The 18,411-nt window shown below is 46.0% G+C and overlaps 1 protein-coding gene across 11 annotated transcripts in view; it reads right to left on the bottom strand.

The window, feature by feature from the left end:
- The window catches only part of RCBTB1 (RCC1 and BTB domain containing protein 1), a 45,105-nt gene that overhangs the window by 8,438 nt on the left and 18,256 nt on the right, over window positions 1–18,411 (bottom strand). For 3 of the 11 annotated variants that reach the window (XM_083606565.1, XM_083606566.1, XM_083606567.1), the window contains exons 8-11: window positions 8,607–8,797; window positions 5,216–5,342; window positions 4,570–4,721; window positions 3,342–3,472 (exon numbers count right to left, since the gene is read on the bottom strand). In XM_083606565.1, coding sequence (XP_083462691.1) covers window positions 3,342–3,472; window positions 4,570–4,721; window positions 5,216–5,342; window positions 8,607–8,797 — 601 coding nt within the window. Of the gene's footprint in view, window positions 1–3,341; window positions 3,473–4,569; window positions 4,722–5,123; window positions 7,217–8,606; window positions 8,798–18,411 lie in introns of those variants that run through there. The other 8 variants (XM_083606568.1, XM_083606569.1, XM_083606570.1 and 5 more) reach the window with 5 other exon arrangements.

Raw genomic sequence — 18,411 nt, 5'->3', positions numbered from 1 at the left:
GTGATCACAGCATTCCTTTCTAGGTGCTCACAGACTGTTTGCTTAATGATCTGCTCCAGAATCTTCCCTGGTATTGATGTCAGACTGACTGGGCGGTAATTATTTGGGTCCTCTCTTTTCCCCTTTTTGAAAATAGGGACAACATTTGCCCTCCTCCAGTCTGCCGGGACTTCGCCTGTTCTCCAGGAATTCTCAAAGATGACTGCCAGTGGTTCTGAGATCACATCTGCCAGTTCTTTTAATACTCTTGGATGCAGTGCATCTGGCCCTGGAGACTTGAATACATCTAAACTAGCCAAGTATTCTTGTACTATCTCCTTAGTTATTCTGGGCTGTGTTTCCTCTGCTGAATCATTTGCTCCAAATTCTTCAGGTCGGACATTGTTTTCTTTATCGGAGAAGACTGAGGCAAAGAAGGCATTGAGGAGTTCAGCCCTTTCTGTGTCCCCTGTTTGCATTTCACCATCTTCTCCTCTGAGTGACCCCACTGTTTCTTTGTTCTTCCTTTTGCGACAAACATACCCATAAAAGCCCTTTTTGTTGCTTTTAACCTCTCTAGCAAGCCTGAGTTCATTCTGTGCTTTAGCTTTTCCGACTTTGTGTCTACACGTGCTGGCTATTTGTTTGAATTCCTCTTTGGTGGCTTCCCCCCTTTTCCATTTTTTGTACACATCCTTTTTTAATCTTAACTCAGTTAAAAGTTCTTTAGATAGCCACCCTGGCTTCTTTAGGCACCTTCCATGTTTCCGTCTCATTGGTATTGCCTGAAGTTGTGCTTTTACTATCTCCCTCTTAACAAACTCCCAGCCATCATGAACTCCCTTTCCTTTTAGTATTACTGTCCATGGGATCTCACCCAGCACTTCCCTAAGTTTTATGAAGTCGGCTTTCTTAAAGTCAAGAAATTGAGTCCTAGTATGCTTGGCTGCTCCTTTCCGCTGAATAGTAAACTTCAGAAGAGCATGATCACTCGCGCCTAATGATCCTTCCACTTCTACCCCACTAACCAGGTCATCAACATTGGTTAGGACCAGATCTAAAATGGCTGTTCCTCTTGTTGCTTCTCCCACTTTCTGGACAATGAAGTTGTCTGCAAGGCCAGTGAGGAATCTGTTCGACCTTATGCTCTTGGCTGAGTTTGACATCCAACAAATATCCGGGTAACTGAAGTCCCCCATTACTACTATCTCCCTTCCTTTTGCATGCTTGGCCATCTGTTCCAGGAAGGCATCATCTATGTCCTCCGTTTGGAGGACATAGGTCTGTGTGCTGTTTGCTCCATTTGGTCTATGACATTTGGATGATCATCTTCATCAATTGATAGGCTCCTACCTTCAGGAGCACTGTCTCCCTCCCCCACAGTCAGTTTAAAGCCCTCCTGATGAGGTTTCTGAGATTTTTGGCAAAAACATTCCTCCCAACTGTTGTGAGGTGCAGCCCATCGCTTGCCAGAAGTCCATCTTCAAGAAACTGCAGTCCGTGATCAAGAATCCAAACCGTTTGCGAAGCCAGCTGTTCACTTCCACTATTTTTCCCTCTCTCCCTGGGCCAACTGGGAGGACAGATGAGATGACAATTCGTGCATTTAATTGCTTAAATTTCCTGCCCAGAGCCTCGTAGTCTCTTTTGATCTTCTGGAGGCTATTGAATTATTGTAATTAAAATTAATTTAAAATACAAAATTTGGCAGCCAGGTTGCTCACCAGGAGAAAACAGTTTGAGCATATGACACTGATCTTGGTCCGACTGCACTGGCCACCAATTAGTTTCTGGGCCCAATTCAAAATGTTGCCTTTGATCTATAAAGCCTTAAACAGCTCAGGACCACAATACCTCAAGGCCTGCCTCTCCCCCTATGAATTGGCCTGGACCCTGAGATCATCCTCGGAGGCCCTTCTTCATGTGCCTCCTCCACGAGAGGTCTGGAATATGGCAACACGAGAACAGGCCTTTTGGGCAGTGCTCCCTGTTTGTGGAATACTTCCCTCAGGGAGATTTAGTTGGTGCCTTCATTATGCACCTTTTGGGGCCAGATGAAAATGTTCCTCTTCAACCAGGTCTTGGGCTGATTAACATTCTATACACCTTTTAATGTCTGTTGGGGGGGTTGTTTTGTTTTGTTTTAAATGTGTTGGGGGAGGGAGTTATTGGTTTGTTCCTTTTGTTCCTGTTTTTATTGTGTATATTGTGTTTCTTGAATTTTTATGCTGTAGACTGCCCTGAAATCTTTGGGTGAAGGGAAGCAGTAAAATTTAAAATAAAGTAATTTGATCTGATTGACAGAAATATAACAGGAGTTATGCAAGTTGTGGCTGGGCTTCTAACCAACCTACCGGAAATATACTAAGAGCCTCTGAGCTTTTGCACCCAGCAAGTGGAACGAAGGAGAAAGGCCAACAGGACATGTGGCACTGCTCTCCAGAAGGCAGAGTCCCTGCATTTCTCTTTTAGGAAATGCTCCACATCCCTTAACCATCTAATATGGACAGCTAGAGAACCCTCATCTGAAGCTCGGTCCTGCTTTTTCCTCACTCCCACCCAACAGCTCTGAACAACTGAAATAGGCCCCTTTCTTCCATTCTTATCTCTCTTGCTTCCAGCAAGCCTTGTGTTCCTGCCCCCTCTCCGTTTAGTTTGCACCAGATCATAGCCCAGCAAACACATGCCCACACCAAAGCCAAAAAGGCCTCCAAGCAGAGGATGTGAAGGAGAATCTCCCTGAGGGTGGTCTACATGGCACTGCTGGGGAATCTGCTTTTCCCTCAGACTGGCTTGGTACAGCTGCCGTCCTCAATGGGAAGAGCTGCCTAGTTTAAAGGCAGAGAATCCTAAAAATGGAAGAGAGGGACCCTGAAAGTGCCCATCAACAGTTGGCACCTGCCACACAGACTGAGCAGGCCCACATTCGTTCCTCTGAGGCCCCACTTCCACGGCACAGGCATCACCAAGACTCGGCACCTGAACTAGCTATGGGCATATAGGGCAATGCTAATTAAAACACCCGACTGACTGGCTGCATGAAATTCAGCAGCTGACAAACAGTTGCCGCAGCACCCAAGAGTGAAGTGTGACAGCACCCAATGGTTGCTCTGTGTGAGATATCCAGAAAATGGATCGCAGGAGCTGGGAGGAATGCTTGCTACACTGTGCCTCAGCCAATAAACTAGATTAAATCTCTGCATACAGAAATGTTAATTTCTCCACCAAAATTTAGTTCTGCACCAAGTACATCTTAAGTATCACATTTCTCTGATTGTAGAAATACAGAGTCCTTTGGTTTTATTTTGTCCATAAGGAAAGAATAAGAGTTACTTTGCGCACTGGTGGCTCTAGTAGTTTACCTCTGCATCGTAGCGAACAGCTGCAGAGAGCAAGGAGAAAGCGTTCTCCACAGTGATCCCTCTTTTGATAAGATGCTGACAGAGTTTTTTCAGTCTGTTTTCGCAATATGATGTGGCCAAATCCAGAAGCCCTAAAATCAAAATGCCACATTAAAATGTTATTTTTTCTGTTCTTAACAGCTCCAGTGCAGCATTTCTCTGTACACTCAGCATAGGACATATGAAGCTGAATCATAAAATAATGGTAAGAGGTAAATACATCATCCTCACCCCACTGGATAGGAAACCAACCACAAAACTGGGATAGCAGCATTGGAACGCCAGGAAAAAGGGAGCGGGAATCAGCAGGCAGTAAAGATGAAATACAAGAGTTATTCCATGCTCAAGGATGGGGGAGATCCTTCCTCAGAGGGACATTTCCCACAGCAATTATTGAATACAAGCAACATTACAGCGTCTCCGGTTGAGTCCACTGCATTTGTGTCAACTGTCCTTTGAATTTGAGAATTGCTGCTGGAAACATGAGCTCAAGAAACGATTTCTTCTCTTGAAACATGCCAAGGAAAAAAAAATCTCATTTCCAGTGCTTTTTTCTAGGGGGGGGTGCCGCATGATCACCCCCCCCCCCAATTTCTCTCACACTGTGTACCACTGAGTACGGCCGGGGGAAAACACTGCTCATTTCTAGCACCTAGATTTCCTCCCTCTGCTCTGTTTCCTCAAGATAGAATCCAGTTTTTTAAAGGTCCCCACCCCTTAAAACTAGCTTCCATTGGCCTAGAAGGAACCACCCGTGTATTGGCAAATAAATACAGCAAATTAATGATACTATAACTGCAAGCTGCTCTTTTTGAAGTAAAAACTCTCCAAATGAATTTTCATTTTTAGCACCAATTTGAAACAATAGTGCTCAGAGCCCAGATCCATTTTTTTTGAAGCAAGCTGCTCTACTTCCATCAGCTCAGTTCACCCCAGACCAGCACTGTCGGCTGACAGGGTCCATAAGACAACAGAGGCCTCAAGAGCTGTTGCAGACACCTTATTTCCAAACCCCATCCCTGGCAAAAATGCAAGCAGGACAGGCAAAGGTGCACTGGCTGAATTGTCTCATTTAACTGCCACTGGGGATGTGTCTCCATGTCTATTTCTTCTTCCCTTCCCTTTCTTGAAACAAAGTCAGTTCTCCACAATTTCTTTGCACAATTTAGCCCCCGTCCCCAAGTGCTACCTATCGCGTCTTCAGGTGGCAGATCAACGCTGTCTGTGTAGAGATACTCCAGAAAAGCACGATATACCGGGTAGGAAAACTGGTCAATTTCTATCACCTCCTTCATGTCTTCATTCCAATAGGACTGGAACATAGTACGAAAATGCTCACATCTGTTGGGGGGGGGAGGAAAAAACTACATTCCAGATTCTGCAGAATACATTAGGAACATGGGAAAGTACCATGGGAAAGTATTCATCACAATATTCTGTACTCCTCCCCTGCCCACAATAGTTTAAGTTAGAATTGGGACATACTCATCATGACAGTGGGTTGTAGCCAATGGTGCCATTGTGCCCCAAAAAAGCACTTACATTTGCAAAAGTGGATTTTTGTTTTGTACCCTACTCAATTGCATTTCATTTTTATCTAATTTCTATGAAATGTTATTTAATGTTGTTGAAAGCATATACTGCACCAAGATCTGCAATAGGAAGTGGGAGACTGGTGAAGTTTGGATGAACCTGGCATGAGAATAAAACAAATTAAAATAAAAGGAGTGGGAAAGGTCTGGCTGATTAAAGAAACAAAGATGAACAATCAAGTTTATTAGACACTTTGGACATAGCATTAGCACTCGGCCACAGGCATTAGACACAAGTATTACCTGATTTTCAAGACAGCTTTATGTACATAAATGAATTTTCCATCTACTCTAAATTTTAGATCCGAGGTTTCAGGGCTATCAAATTCTCTCTTCAGGGACTCTGTCACTGTTAAGAAGTCCTCATGCTCTGCAAAGATTAAACATCATTATACTGAAAGCAATATTAAGGCTCCGTACACAGTCTGCATCCAAGGTGCTTTCACTGCTGGTTTGAGAAGCAACATACACACAGAGCTAACCATAATCTGCATCTGTCCTGCAGTTTCTTATGAAGTACTGCATTTTGGATGCCTTTCCCCCACAAACCAGCTTCTGTCTTAATTAAAGATGCAAATACATGTTAAAAGGAGAGGGGACAGTTTTCCACAAGTTCATTAAGGAGGAATCCACAGAATTGTCACTGTGATTAGCTGACTGTTTAAATTCTGGCTGTCATAATTGGGGGCAATCTCTATCAAGGAAAAATATGTTCTGTTGTTCATGTGCTCTTTTTTTAAAAAACCAGGCCAGCATTTGCTCAAAATGAGCAGGAGGTTAATGAAGTTACCAGCCTCTGCTGTTGTGTCACTAGTCTCCCACTCTGTCATTTTAAAACAGCATTAATTCTCCTTAGCCTTTTCATTTCCACTGCTGCTTGCTTTATTGGGTGAGGGTGGCGGCTGCAATAGCAACTTAGTAACAACTTAAAAGAGTGTGTTAAAATATTGCTGCATAACAGCCCTGAGACCCAATCTACTTCTTCTTTTTAAGAAAAAGGAAAATGCACTCCTGGGGACATGAATTTTTTTGGAGCATGCTTAACATTTTCCCTTTGGGCTGTTGGTTTTTAAAACTGCTGAAAGCCACTTGCAAGAGTCATCCCATTCTCCCAAGTGCTGCTGTTGCAGTTAACTTCACAGCACCTCACCCACATACATGGGTTAAAAATAAATAAAATCCAAAGCCAGGAGCAGGCATAGGCATAGGCAAACTCCGGCCCTCCAGATGTTGGGACTACAATTCCCATCATCCCTGACCACAGGTCCTGTTAGCTAGGGGTGATGGGAATTGTAGTCCCAAACATCTGGAGGGCCGGAGTTTGCCTATGCCTGGCCAGGAGAATGGAAACACAACAGTATTCTCTCAGCTTCCCATTCCAGCAATGAGCAGAACTCATTAAAGTCTCTCAGCTAAAACCGCCCAGCATCACCTGCCAAAAAACCCAATATGGAGATAATAATCACGGCCTGCATTCACATTTTCATTCTCAGGGTACTTTTACAAATGAGAAGTCACATTTTTTGTCTGAAGTTAAACTTGAGGGAGGGATCCCGAACTCCTGCCTTGGCTGCTCTCTCTTGTCACTCTTTCTCCCAATCAGAGCGACACTAAAATTCTAGCTCTTTCCATTGTTCTCTATGGATGCTTCTACCACAGGAAGAGCAACTAAGAGCTTTAAAATGAACCAAAAGTCCTTTCTCCAGATAGTGGGCATGTCACTAAAGGTTTTATTTCACTTCCTTCATTAGTTAGGAGCAATGAAAGACAAGAGCAAGTTCTTGTTTCCTATAAAATATTTGGGTCAAATGCAAATATTTTGCCTCTTATTTACAATTCTAAAATAGCTGGAGACTTGCTTTTTCTTTTAAATTAAAAACAGAATCTTGACAAGCCAACAGTCCAAATGTGTGGTGGCGGGACTGGGGCCAGGTGCGACCAGACCTTGAACAGAATCCTGCTCCATCCCTTCCCCCCAATCCTGATCACTTCTCCCAGCAAGCGCCCTCTGCTAAAAGGCATTGCAGCTGACCTCTCTCACCCCCCACCGCATGAAAGATGGGTATTTTGCACTATCCACAGGAAAAGCCAAGAGTGGCAATCCAATGGTCTGGAGGCTGAACTTTTGGGTCCCTTTGATGCTATTTTCCCCTCCCACAGAAATAAGTGAAAGCTGCCCATTGAAAATGGAAAGAAATCCAGGATGTTTACAGCATAGCTGTAATTGAGCATCAGTGGGCCTGCCTAGAACAAAAAAGAGAATAGTTAATACTTCAAGTTGTATTTTCCCACATAAAGGATGATCTAAGTTTAAGTTTTAAGCATTTTTTAAAAAATGCACTGCAAATGCCAATACCGCAGGTGGCAGGTGTGTGTTATTGCTAAGAACTGCTTACCACATTTCTGTAGTATTAATATTGCAAATCAGAGATGGGGCTGAGACTGTTTTGAACATCTAGCCAAAAGCTCTCACATTGCAGCAAGAGGTCAGTCCCTCTGAGGTCTTCTTTCGGCTGAAACTGTGTGGCTTTGTATACTTTGCATATGGACATGATGCACTTTTAAGATTTTTTTTAAAACCCACAATTACATTTTCCATGCTAAATAGCGTGAACTTTCATCTTTGCTCCTTCCTTTTGCTCAATTAAGGACCACTGCCATCCAATCACAGCTACACTACATGATTGCCTTCCATGGACAGCTCACCCTTAAGGGATCTAAAGCTGGAGACTCTGCTAAATCTTGCTATTGGAAGTCTCGGGTGGACAACACAGAGAGATGTTAACCAAGAGACTGAGAGAAATTCATCTGGGGGAAACTGTGGTGGCGCAGTTGACAGAAAGTCACTGACGGGACTTTTTGTGGAGATGGTATTCCCTAGCCTTGTTAGCTCAGGTGTTGGACTCTGCTCTCGTACAGATGATGTTGTGCCAGGGCAGGTGCAAAGAACCTGCCTATAGGAAGAGAGGAAAGCATTTTGTGAAATGCCAGTGGTTGAGAGTTTGGGAAACAGATCTAGATTTTGGAGATGAAGGAGACTCTGTTCTTTATGTATGGTACACTCCCAGGGTGGAGAGAAGAGTGCTGAAATTCTTAAAAAGGACATGAAGGGATTGAGACTTGAGAGAGAGAGAGAGAGAGAGATACGAGAACAATGCCTTTGGTCCTATAACCTCCTCACCATTATTTGTGCAGGGAGCAGCCAGCTATACTTGTTCTGAATGTAGTGAGGCATTTTTACTATTTTTCACAGGGTACCAGAAGTGATTGTTTGACTATCAAGCCTGGACAGAGTTTGGAAAACCTCATCTCCAAGCTCTGTAAAAATAAACAGCAGCCGTGTTAGAGCCACTGTAGCCTGGAGGTTAGCGTGCTGGACAACAACCAAAGTTCAAATCCCTGCCTGCCCACCCCTGGTCCTGCACGAAGTTCACTCTATAGTAATACTATAGAGAAGGACAAGCAATGAAAACAAGCAAAGCTGTGCCTTCTGACCATTAGAAGCCTGACTCAAATCCTTTTTGGTATTTGCATCCTTTGGCAGACTTTGCCCAGTGCTTCCTCCCACCCCAAGCCAGCGAAACTAGAAGCTTGTTTTCAGTGTTTAATAATAAAAAGTTGAGCATGTTCTCACCTACTGAGAGTAGACGCCACATCACAGCAGGAGTGGAAAAGCAAGCAAACACATCATCAGTGCAGGAAAAGTGGGTAACATGGGGAAGAACCACCGATTGCCCCCGACACTGGCCCCACATATATACCAGGCCACTCTGTGTCTTGGCAGCAGAAGTGTGAGCAGAATGGCAAGCTGCAATCTCTACTACTCTGAAAGAAAAAAAGAAAGAAAGAAAGAAAGAAAGAAAGAAAGAAAGAAAGAAAGAAAGAAAGATAGATAGATACAGGTTAGTCAGCTGCTGACACCAGACATTTACAGTACACAAAGAATTGCATAATGTCATGAAGTGTCAGGGAACTGCCATCGGAGCTAGAGGCGGAGGGAAGACTCCAAAGCAATGCTGGAGAAGGCCCCAGCAGGGAGAGAGGCAGCTCATTGGCTGGGGAAGGAAATCAGTGTGACACCAGGGATAAAGGGGGGCAGATGGGGGAATCGGCAAGAGGGCTCCAGGACTCCTCGCCGGAGACCAGCGGGGAGAGCACGGAAGCCGGAGTACATGGAAGGAGAGGGACTGCCGGAAGTCCGACACGTGTTCCCCGAAAACCGATGGGTGTGTAGGGGAGTGTTGGTTGGGAAACGAGAACTGGCCAGGCTTACTAGAAACGACGAGTTCGCTCAAAGTAAAATCAGGGAACTCCGGGAAGGAAGGGAAAACCATGGAGAGTTTGAGGAAAAGGAAGGGCTACTGTACTATAAGGGGGCGCTGTACGTACCGGGGGAGACCTTGAGGGGAAGGGTACTTAAACAACTCCACGACAACCCAACAGCGGGGCACTTTGGTCAGCACAAGACCATGCTGCTTGTCACCAGGCAGTTCTGGTGGCCAAGGGTAAGGGAAGATGTACGGGAATATGTGCGGGGGTGCGACCGCTGCCAGAGGGCAAAGGGGGAGAGGGCTGCCCCCGCAGGGTTACTGGAACCCTTACCCACGCCGGGAAGACCCTGGGAGGTGGTGTCCATAGATTTTATGACAGATTTGCCCAAGTCAAGAGGGAAGACAGCAGTCATGGTAGTAGTCGATCTACTGACAAAAATGTGCCATTTCATAGCTTGCTCACATGCGGTGACGGCAGAGGAAACAGCCAGGTTGTTTGTGGATCACATCTTCAGGCTGCATGGAGCTCCCTCGAGGGTCATCTCGGATCGCGGGAAACAATTTACTTCCCGGTTCTGGAGGAAGCTCATGAGCTTGCTGCAGGTCGAGGTGGGCTTCTCGACGGCGAGACACCCGGAAACCAACGGGCAAGCAGAAAGAGCGAACAGTATACTACAGCAATACCTACGCTGCTACGTCAGCGAGAGACAGAACGATTGGGTAGAGAAACTAGCGCTGGCTGAATTTGCATACAATAACGCTGAACATGTGTCCACGGGAATGAGCCCGTTCATGGCCAATTATGGGTATCACCCCAGGGCCTTCCCAGGGAGGGGGGAGGAAGGATGGAGTGTACCTGCGGCAGAGCAGTTTGTGGAAGAAATGGAGGCCTTGCACCAACAACTCAAGATGAACTTGGAGCGGGCCAAGGAAATTTACAAGAGGCAGGCAGACAAGCACCATCAGAAAGGGGGGACCATACGGGTGGGAGACCGGGTGTGGTTGTCAACCCAAGGTTTACCCTTTAAGGGAGGGTGCAAGAAGTTGCAGCCGAGGCGGCTGGGACCTTTTGAGGTAACACAGCAGGTGAACCCTGTGGCATTCAAGCTCAAGTTGCCTGACAGCATGAAGATACACCTGGTGTTCCATAGGTCCCTACTCTCACCGTACAGGGAGGGGCGGGAATTCCCGGGGCGGGAGGGAGAAGTCACCACACACCCGCAGGTAGAGGAGAGGGAACACCACAACCAAGCCACGGAAATACTCGATTCAAGGTGGCGAGGGCGCAAGGTGGAGTACTTGGTAGCTTGGGAGGGAGAACCCAGGTCAGAAAACACGTGGGTCCCCGCGGAGGCAATCAATGACGGGTATCTTGTGGAGGAGTTCCACAGCCTGTTCCCAGATAAACCAAAACCACTAGCGAGATTCTGGGAGGAGCAATTTGGAACCACAGACGACGAAGAGGACTTTGTGGGTTTTCCTGCCTCCGAAGAGGAGGGAAGAGAAGCATCAGAGGGAGAAGAATCAGACTGGGAGGCCCACCCCGCGGGAAGAGATCGGAGCGGGTGGGAAGCGGGTTTTGAATCCTCAGAGGATGGCGACAGCTCCTTCCGGGGATTCCCCGCATTGTCGGCCGAGGAAAAGGACGAAGTTGGATCAAAAGGTCGGGCCGGGGGTGGAGGGGGTCCTGGGGGGGAGGTGGATGTCAGGGAACTGCCATTGGAGCTAGAGGCGGAGGCAAGGCTCCAAAGCAATGCTGGACAGTGGCGTAGCGTGGGTTGTCAGCACCCGGGGCAAGGCAAGTAATTTGCGCCCCCTAACCCATGGAGCGCGCCCCCCCCAGATGTTGCGCCCGGTGTGGCCGGCCCCCCTGCACCCCCACGCTACGCCACTGTAGCACAGAACACCATCCCTAAGCCTGCAACTGCAAAAAGTTCTGCAACACAGCACAACAGACCGTGCAAAAGGATCGTTGTTGATGCTTTTATTAAAAAAATGTAAACAACAGCCATCTTTATTTACACTATGAGCTAACTGTCTGAGATGGGTAAAACCAACCCCAAAGGGCCCTTACAAACAGTAGATTATGCTACATTTTCCTTGTTTAAATCCACAATGTTTTGGTTTTTTTAAATGCACTCTACCTCCCCACCCTTATACCCTTTCCACCCAATACGGTAGACGTACACCTGATGCCTTTGTCACACATTACATGCACCCAACCCCTTCCCTGCAGACAGCTAGATTTCCCTTGCAATAAACGTGGGTGGGTAGGTAGGGGGGTGGGGGGGACAGTTATGCAGCGGGGGTGGTATGCGGCGGTTCTCCCGTCCAGTTTGGCAGGGCAGTCAGATGTGCAAGCCTGCCTTGCAATGGAGTCGGTGCCCCGTCCCTCCAGCCTCGTGCTGGGAAGGCACTCTGCGTATGCCCCGATGCCCCCTTCCCCTTTCTTAACCGCCCATTCTCTTCCTACCCAGAGCTGGAATTCGGGGTTGCAAGCAAGTGGGGGCACAAGCGAGGCCCGCCTCCCGCGCAACTTCCAAGAGGTCGCCCTACGAAGCCCCTCCGGAACGCAGCCCAGAGACTAGAGCAACGAACGACGACCCCGCCGGCCCAGGCAGGCAGCGGCTTTGACAGCGCTTTTCCCGCCCAGCGACGCCGACGCACCTTGAGGCTCCCCCGGGCGGCCGCGTGGCCCTTGCCCGGCCCGGCGTGCTCCGCCGGTGGCAGCGGGCTGCCGCTGCCTCCCGCTCCTCCGCCGCCCGCCTCCGCCTCGTCGGCGTCGTCGCCCTCCTCCACGTTGACCACCACGTCTTCCGAGGGTGGCCGCTGAGCCCTCCCGCCGGGGCGGCCCCCACGAGTTGTCGAGCTTGGGCAACGGCTGCGCGGCTGACGGCGAGGCGCTAAGGCGCCGGCTCCCCAGGCTGGAGCGCTTGGCCAGGCGCCGCGCTTGCATGGCTAGCCGCGCCCAGCTCGCGGGAAACAGAAGCAGTGGTGGAGACGACGACCCCCCACCCCAACCAAGCCTCGATTGCTTGTCCCTTCCCTCTGGACTTGCGCCCCCCCCAGATGTTGCGCCCGGTGCGGCCGGCACCCCTGGCACCCCCCACGCTACGCCACTGATGCTGGAGAAGGGCCCAGCAGGGAGAGAGGCAGCTCATCGGCTGGGGAAGGAAATCAGCGTGACACCAGGGATAAAGGGGGGCAGATGGGGGAATCGGCAAGAGGGCTCCTGGACTCCTCGCCGGAGACCAGCGGGGAGAGCACGGGTCCTCCGCTGCCCACACCCACCCTGCGCAGAAGACTTCCATGGAGGGAGAGTAGGCGGAGACTTGGCGTCAAAGAACTTCTTTGCTGGAAGAGGTTCAAGAAATGCCCACTGATGGATTCTGCTAGCGACTGAAACAGCCACGAAGGGAAGGGCTGTGCAGACAGAAAAGGTTTAACCAGGCAACCTAGCCAGGAGTGGCGGCAACTTACGCACGAGCAACTCCTATAACCATTACATGAAGGTATACATGGAGATTACAGGAAGTGTCATAACAGACTATGCAAGACATAAACAAATTCAATTATCACAAGACTCCATAGCTAGTAGCTTTAGTGCTGAAAAAGGGAGATTCATGAATGTCTCTCTCTTTAGGATGCACACCCTCTTCCTCTAAAAGTACATGCACCTCAGGGCATTTATCACAGTATTTATGCTCAATTGCACAAGAAGGAATATTTACCCTTTAATAAAATTAGTTAACACATTTATTACATCATTCCCAGTCTAAGAGGTGATGTGCATCACTGAACAATTGCCATATATAACTGGCAATGGGCAATCAAGGCCAGCTGCCTCAGACTGCCTCTTGCAGGAGACACAGAGGAGGCCCCAGCTGTGAGGGGTGATGAAACCTGCAGCCCACTATCACCTGCAAGGCCACAGGTGGAGAGAGTGTGCCTGTTCCACAAGATCTAAGCAATTAAATAATCCAGCTGCGAACCTGCCAAAAACACCAACATCTGCAAATGGCAGGAAGAGAGGAGTCTTCCCCCCCCCCCGTTGCCTCTGCAAACAGGAAGCAGATTTGTCTTGGTCTTCAAGCCGCCTAGATTTCAAACAGAGCAGGCAAAGGAAGTGTTTCTTTGCCCACATGATGCCCACATGATGTGATTGCTGGAAGCTACAGAACCCATTTCCTTTGTTGATGCAGCATGATTCAAAACCACAGGGGCAGACTTTCCATGCAGTGGTTGCTGTAAGTGCCCATCACTTCCACAATGGAACAGATGGCAGATTGGAACTGGACACTTTACTGTAGGTAATAATTTGGAAATTCACAATTTTGTAAAGTGCTACATACCTGAATATGAAGTATGATGTCCATAAAACTCAAGCTTCTGCTTTTTTTATGGGTGTTTTATCTAAAACCTGTTATCTCTTTTCCCCCTCACCTACAGAAGCCCAAACAGTAGCATTTCAGTATAAAGCGGCAGAACTGCTGCATATGCAAGCATTATTAGAAATCTTATTCTATCGCTACAGCATTGTAAGCAACAGATCTGTGTCACACAACCCGATACACATTTACTAAGAAGCAACAAGTCCCGCTATGCTAATTGCAGATTACACATAGGAAAGTGTGAAAATAACTGTGCCGGGGGGGAGGAAGGAAAGGCTTCTAATATTGTACAATCCCAGCAGCTTCACCACCAAGCCATTCCAACATTTTCAGCTTTGTGCACCAAAGGTATTGCTGAGGCTTACAGCTGTATGCACATTCAGTGCTATTCTCTCTCTCTCAGTACTGTTTTGTTTTAAGTGAAGGTACGAAAAAACCACATTTCCAAATAGTAAGTCTTCAATGACTTACTATCATGTTGACCATACATTCTCTCAAATACTAGAATCCCTCCCCCTATGCTGCTATAAATGGACATCTAATGCTCTTGCATTCTATAGTGATAAAAAAGTACAACAGCTACATGTAGCCAATGCATGCCACCAGACAACACCACTAGAGGACCTAAAAAGGAAGGCATGGCCTGTAATAGATTTGATAAATGGCAAAATCCTAATCAAAAATGAGCTGACTTTGGGCCACTGCCATTAGATATGAAAAAGTGACCCCTTAGCCCCACATGGATGCCAAGAGAGCAGAGAGAAAATTCAGATGGTACAGATCCGTTTTCCTCACCTTGGGGTCCCCACATGTTCTCTGCCAGCTCTGCCATTGGCCAGCCCCCTTACCACTACCTCAAAGGCCATGTTGAGAATGTTCAATGAGATGAAGGAAGATTGTGAGGTTGTGCCTGATGCCTCAGGGCCCATATCTGGTTACCACAGCGTAGGATCAGGTTTTTTGGGCAAGCATTTAAATGTGAAAATATGGAACACATTCAAAACAAGACACAATTAGACACCCAGTAATGGCAGACGTGAGCTCTTTCAGCTGAAAGAGCCCCAGCACTGTGAAGCAGGGGGAGACTGCAAGAGTGTTGCGGTCCCCCGGAAAAACCTCAGATCGGGTGTTCTGAGGACCTGGTGATCCGGTGGGTGCCCTTTTGCGACTCCCCCGCTCCCCGGTAAGCTCGCAAGAGCCCCAAGAGTGAGTGGGGTTGGAGACGTGGCACAGCGGAAATGACTGCTTCCTTCACTGCGCGAAGCTCTGAGTCTGGCGATCATGAGCGGCCAATTCCTTCAATAAAAAGACTCAAAATTTGGAACTGTAAGTAAAGAACAAAGTCTTAATTTGACCAAGATTAGAGGAGGGGGAAGGGATTTAAAAACGGAGGTTGATCCCTTTTGCTGAAAGAAAGCGGAGTCGGTAAGCAAGGACCAAAGCCTTAGGCGGAAAAAGACTTTTGAAAGTTTGCAAGTTAAACCTATACCCCCCTTCTGCCAGGGGGAAGAGGGGGAAAATATTTCAATTGCTAAAAACCCTGCGGAACTGTGTTTTTAAGTAAAGAGGCTCCTCCATTCTGTTGCAGACCTCCCGGTCACAATGGAAGAGGAAACATTCAATCTTCGTTTCCACTGACTCTGTTATTTTGTATCCTGTGGCTGTCTGGACACATTTTAAAGTAGCTAACAGTGTCTTCTACTTCCAGGACTGTCTGTTAACTTTATATGTGATCTGGAAAACTTCTTTTTACTCGCAGCCTGCTTTAATAACATGGAACAGGGGGGCTGCTGGCTGCCTGGGCTGACACCTGTGGACTGGTGGTGGGATCCTGTTTTCCTCTCTCATTCCACTAAGCTGTGGGACTGACCTTGAAATTCCTGAGCCATTATGTTTGCTGATAAACAAGAGAAGGTAACCACAAGACATGGCTCTAAAAATCCACCCTTTGAGGAATCTGTAATGGTACTACTGAATGAAATTAGAGACAATACAAATCACAACACAGAGGGTATAGAAAGACTGGATAAAAAGATTGAAGCTTTAAGTTCTGAACTGAAAGAGGTTATGACTGAGATAACTACACATGATACAAGGTTGGCACAGCTAGAGACAGTTAGAGTGCCAGACTTGGAAAGACTACAATATGAAAACGCCAATTCGATTGCCTTTCTTCAAATGAAGGAAAGGGAATCTCATTTGAGATTGAGAGGGGTGCCTCAACTGGATGAGGAGAAACTCAAGGAGTGTCTGATGGACTATTTTGTGGCATGGTGGGATTTGAAAAAGGAAGAAGTTGAGTTGTGGATAGAAAAAGCTTACAGATTTGGGCCCAAAAAGGATAGAAAAATAACCTATGACTGTATAGTGGTCTTCAAGACCAAGGAACAGAGAGATACCATTTTGGGATTGCATTATAGAAAAGGCTTAAAAATACAGGACAAATCCACCGTCCTCTTCAAGGAGATTCCTAGACACTTCCTGAATTTGAGATCCAATTTTACAGAATTGGCAAACATTTTGAGGAGTAAAAACATTTTTTTCAGGTGGGAATTCCCAGAGGGCCTATCGTTTAAATTTGAAGGAAGGAAGTAAAGAATTAAGACTGTGGGGAGAGAGGGACAGATTTCTGCAAAAGCACACGGTGGAACTTGGACGGCAAAGCCCGCAGCTGCCAGGGGCAGGAGCGGCGACCCCTTGATTTAACATCATGGCGCTGAGAGTTTATTCTTGGAATGTCAATGGACTAAATTCTCCTCAGAAAAGGAGACAGGTATATCATGTGTTGGAAAAACAGAATTTGGATGTAATTTGTCTACAGGAAACACATATTACAAGACTACATAGAAAAATTTTATCATAGGGAAAAAAAACTTGGACAAGAATTTATTTCTTCGGACAAAGTGAAAAAAAGAGGAGTGGTTTTTTATATCAAAGAAAAATGGAACCCAAAACTGATCTTTAAAGACGAGGAAGGAAGACACATAGCAGTGGAAATTACAGCACAAGGCGAAAAATATTTGTTATTGGGAATCTATGCACCTAATGATGGCAAAGCGGAATTCTTCAAGAACTTGGAAACAAGTCTTTTGGACTATTTGGATTACAAATTAATTCTAATGGGAGACCTGAATGGAGTTGCATCTACTTTGATGGATAGGACTCAGAGGCAAAAAAAATTGAATGCTAGCAGACTACCTAAGGCTTTCTTTGACATAACTGACAAATTTGATCTGTCAAACATATGGAGAGTCAGAAATCCAACTGAAAAAGACTTCACTTTTTTGTCAGATGCAAACCAATCATTTTTGAGAACTGACTACCTATGAATATCCAGAGACTTGGTTCCTGAAGTATCAAAAACGGAAATTTGCCCTAAAACCTGCTCAGACCGCAATGCAGTTTTTGTGGAACTGAAAATGTCCTTACAGCGTTCCTTCAGATGGAGAATGAATGATGATTTGTTGAGAAGTACCCAAATTGTAAATAAAGCCCAAAAAGCCCTAAAGGATTATTTCGAAATTAATATGAATCAGGGAACGGAAACAAGGGTTATTTGGGATGCCAGCAAAGCAGTAATGAGAGGATTTCTCATTCAACAAAATTCAATTAGGATAAAGATACAGAATGAGAAAAAAGATAAGATTTTGGAACAACTAAAAGATAAAGAGAAGGGTCTTAGAGGGAACCCAAAGAATTTGCAGATACAAAAGAAAATTAAAGCCCTATAGATTCAATATTCACAGATTATAAATCAAGAAATAGAATGGAAACTAAGGAGGATGAAACAAAGGAATTTTGAATCTGCAAATAAATGTGGGAAACTTTTAGCTTGGCAATTAAAAAAGAGGCAAAAGCAAAGTACCGTATTTTTTGCTCTATAAGACTCACTTTTTCCCTCTTAAAAAGTAAGGGGAAATGTGTGTGTGTCTTATGGAGCGAATGCAGGCTGCGCAGCTATCCCAGGAGCCAAAACAGCAAGAGGGATCGCTGCTTTCGCTGTGCAGCGATCCCTCTTGCTGTTCTGGCTTCTGGGATTCAGAATAATTTTTTTCTTGTTTTCCTCCTCCAAAAACTAGGTGCGTCTTGTGGTCTGGTGCGTCTTATAGAGTGAAAAATACAGTACTATCACAAATATTGTAACAGAAGGAAAGTCTGTGGAGAACCCTGTGGACATAAGAAAATGTTTTCACAAGTACTACAAACAACTGTATAAAAAGGAGAAAGAGGACCAGGCCAAGATTGAGCAATTTATTAAAACCAATGGTTTGCAGAAGATTCCTGAGGATAAAAAGATCCTACTAAAGGGACTGATTTCAAGACAGGAAGTGGAATATGCAATAAACTCAATGCAACTTGGCAAGACCCCAGGACCAGATGGTCTATCAGCAAAATACTATAAGACATTGGCTTATCAAATAAAAAGTGATAGCCTTACCAAAGTTACTCTTTTTATTCCAAACGATTCCAATTATAGGAAAGACTAGCAGTATTGACAAGTGGCAAAAAGAAATTTCTAGATTTTTGTGGAAGGGTAAAGACCAAGAGTAAAGCATAAGATATTAATAGATACTGTAGAAAGAGGTGGCTTCGGGTTACCGGATTTGAAGCTATATTACGAAGCCTCATGTCTTCTCTGGTTGAAAGATTGGTGTTTATTAAAAAATTGGGATATTTTAGATCTAGAAGGTCATGACACCCGTTTTGGATGGCATGGCTACCTTAATTATGGGAAAATAAAGGTGCACTGGAGTTTTTCAAATCATATAATAAGAAA

This window comes from Podarcis filfolensis (assembly GCF_964270895.1).
Source record: "Podarcis filfolensis genome assembly, chromosome: 3".
NCBI lineage: Eukaryota > Metazoa > Chordata > Lepidosauria > Squamata > Lacertidae > Podarcis > Podarcis filfolensis.
The sequence above is the reverse complement of the archived record's forward strand: the minus strand, read 5'-3'. Positions and strand labels throughout refer to the sequence as shown.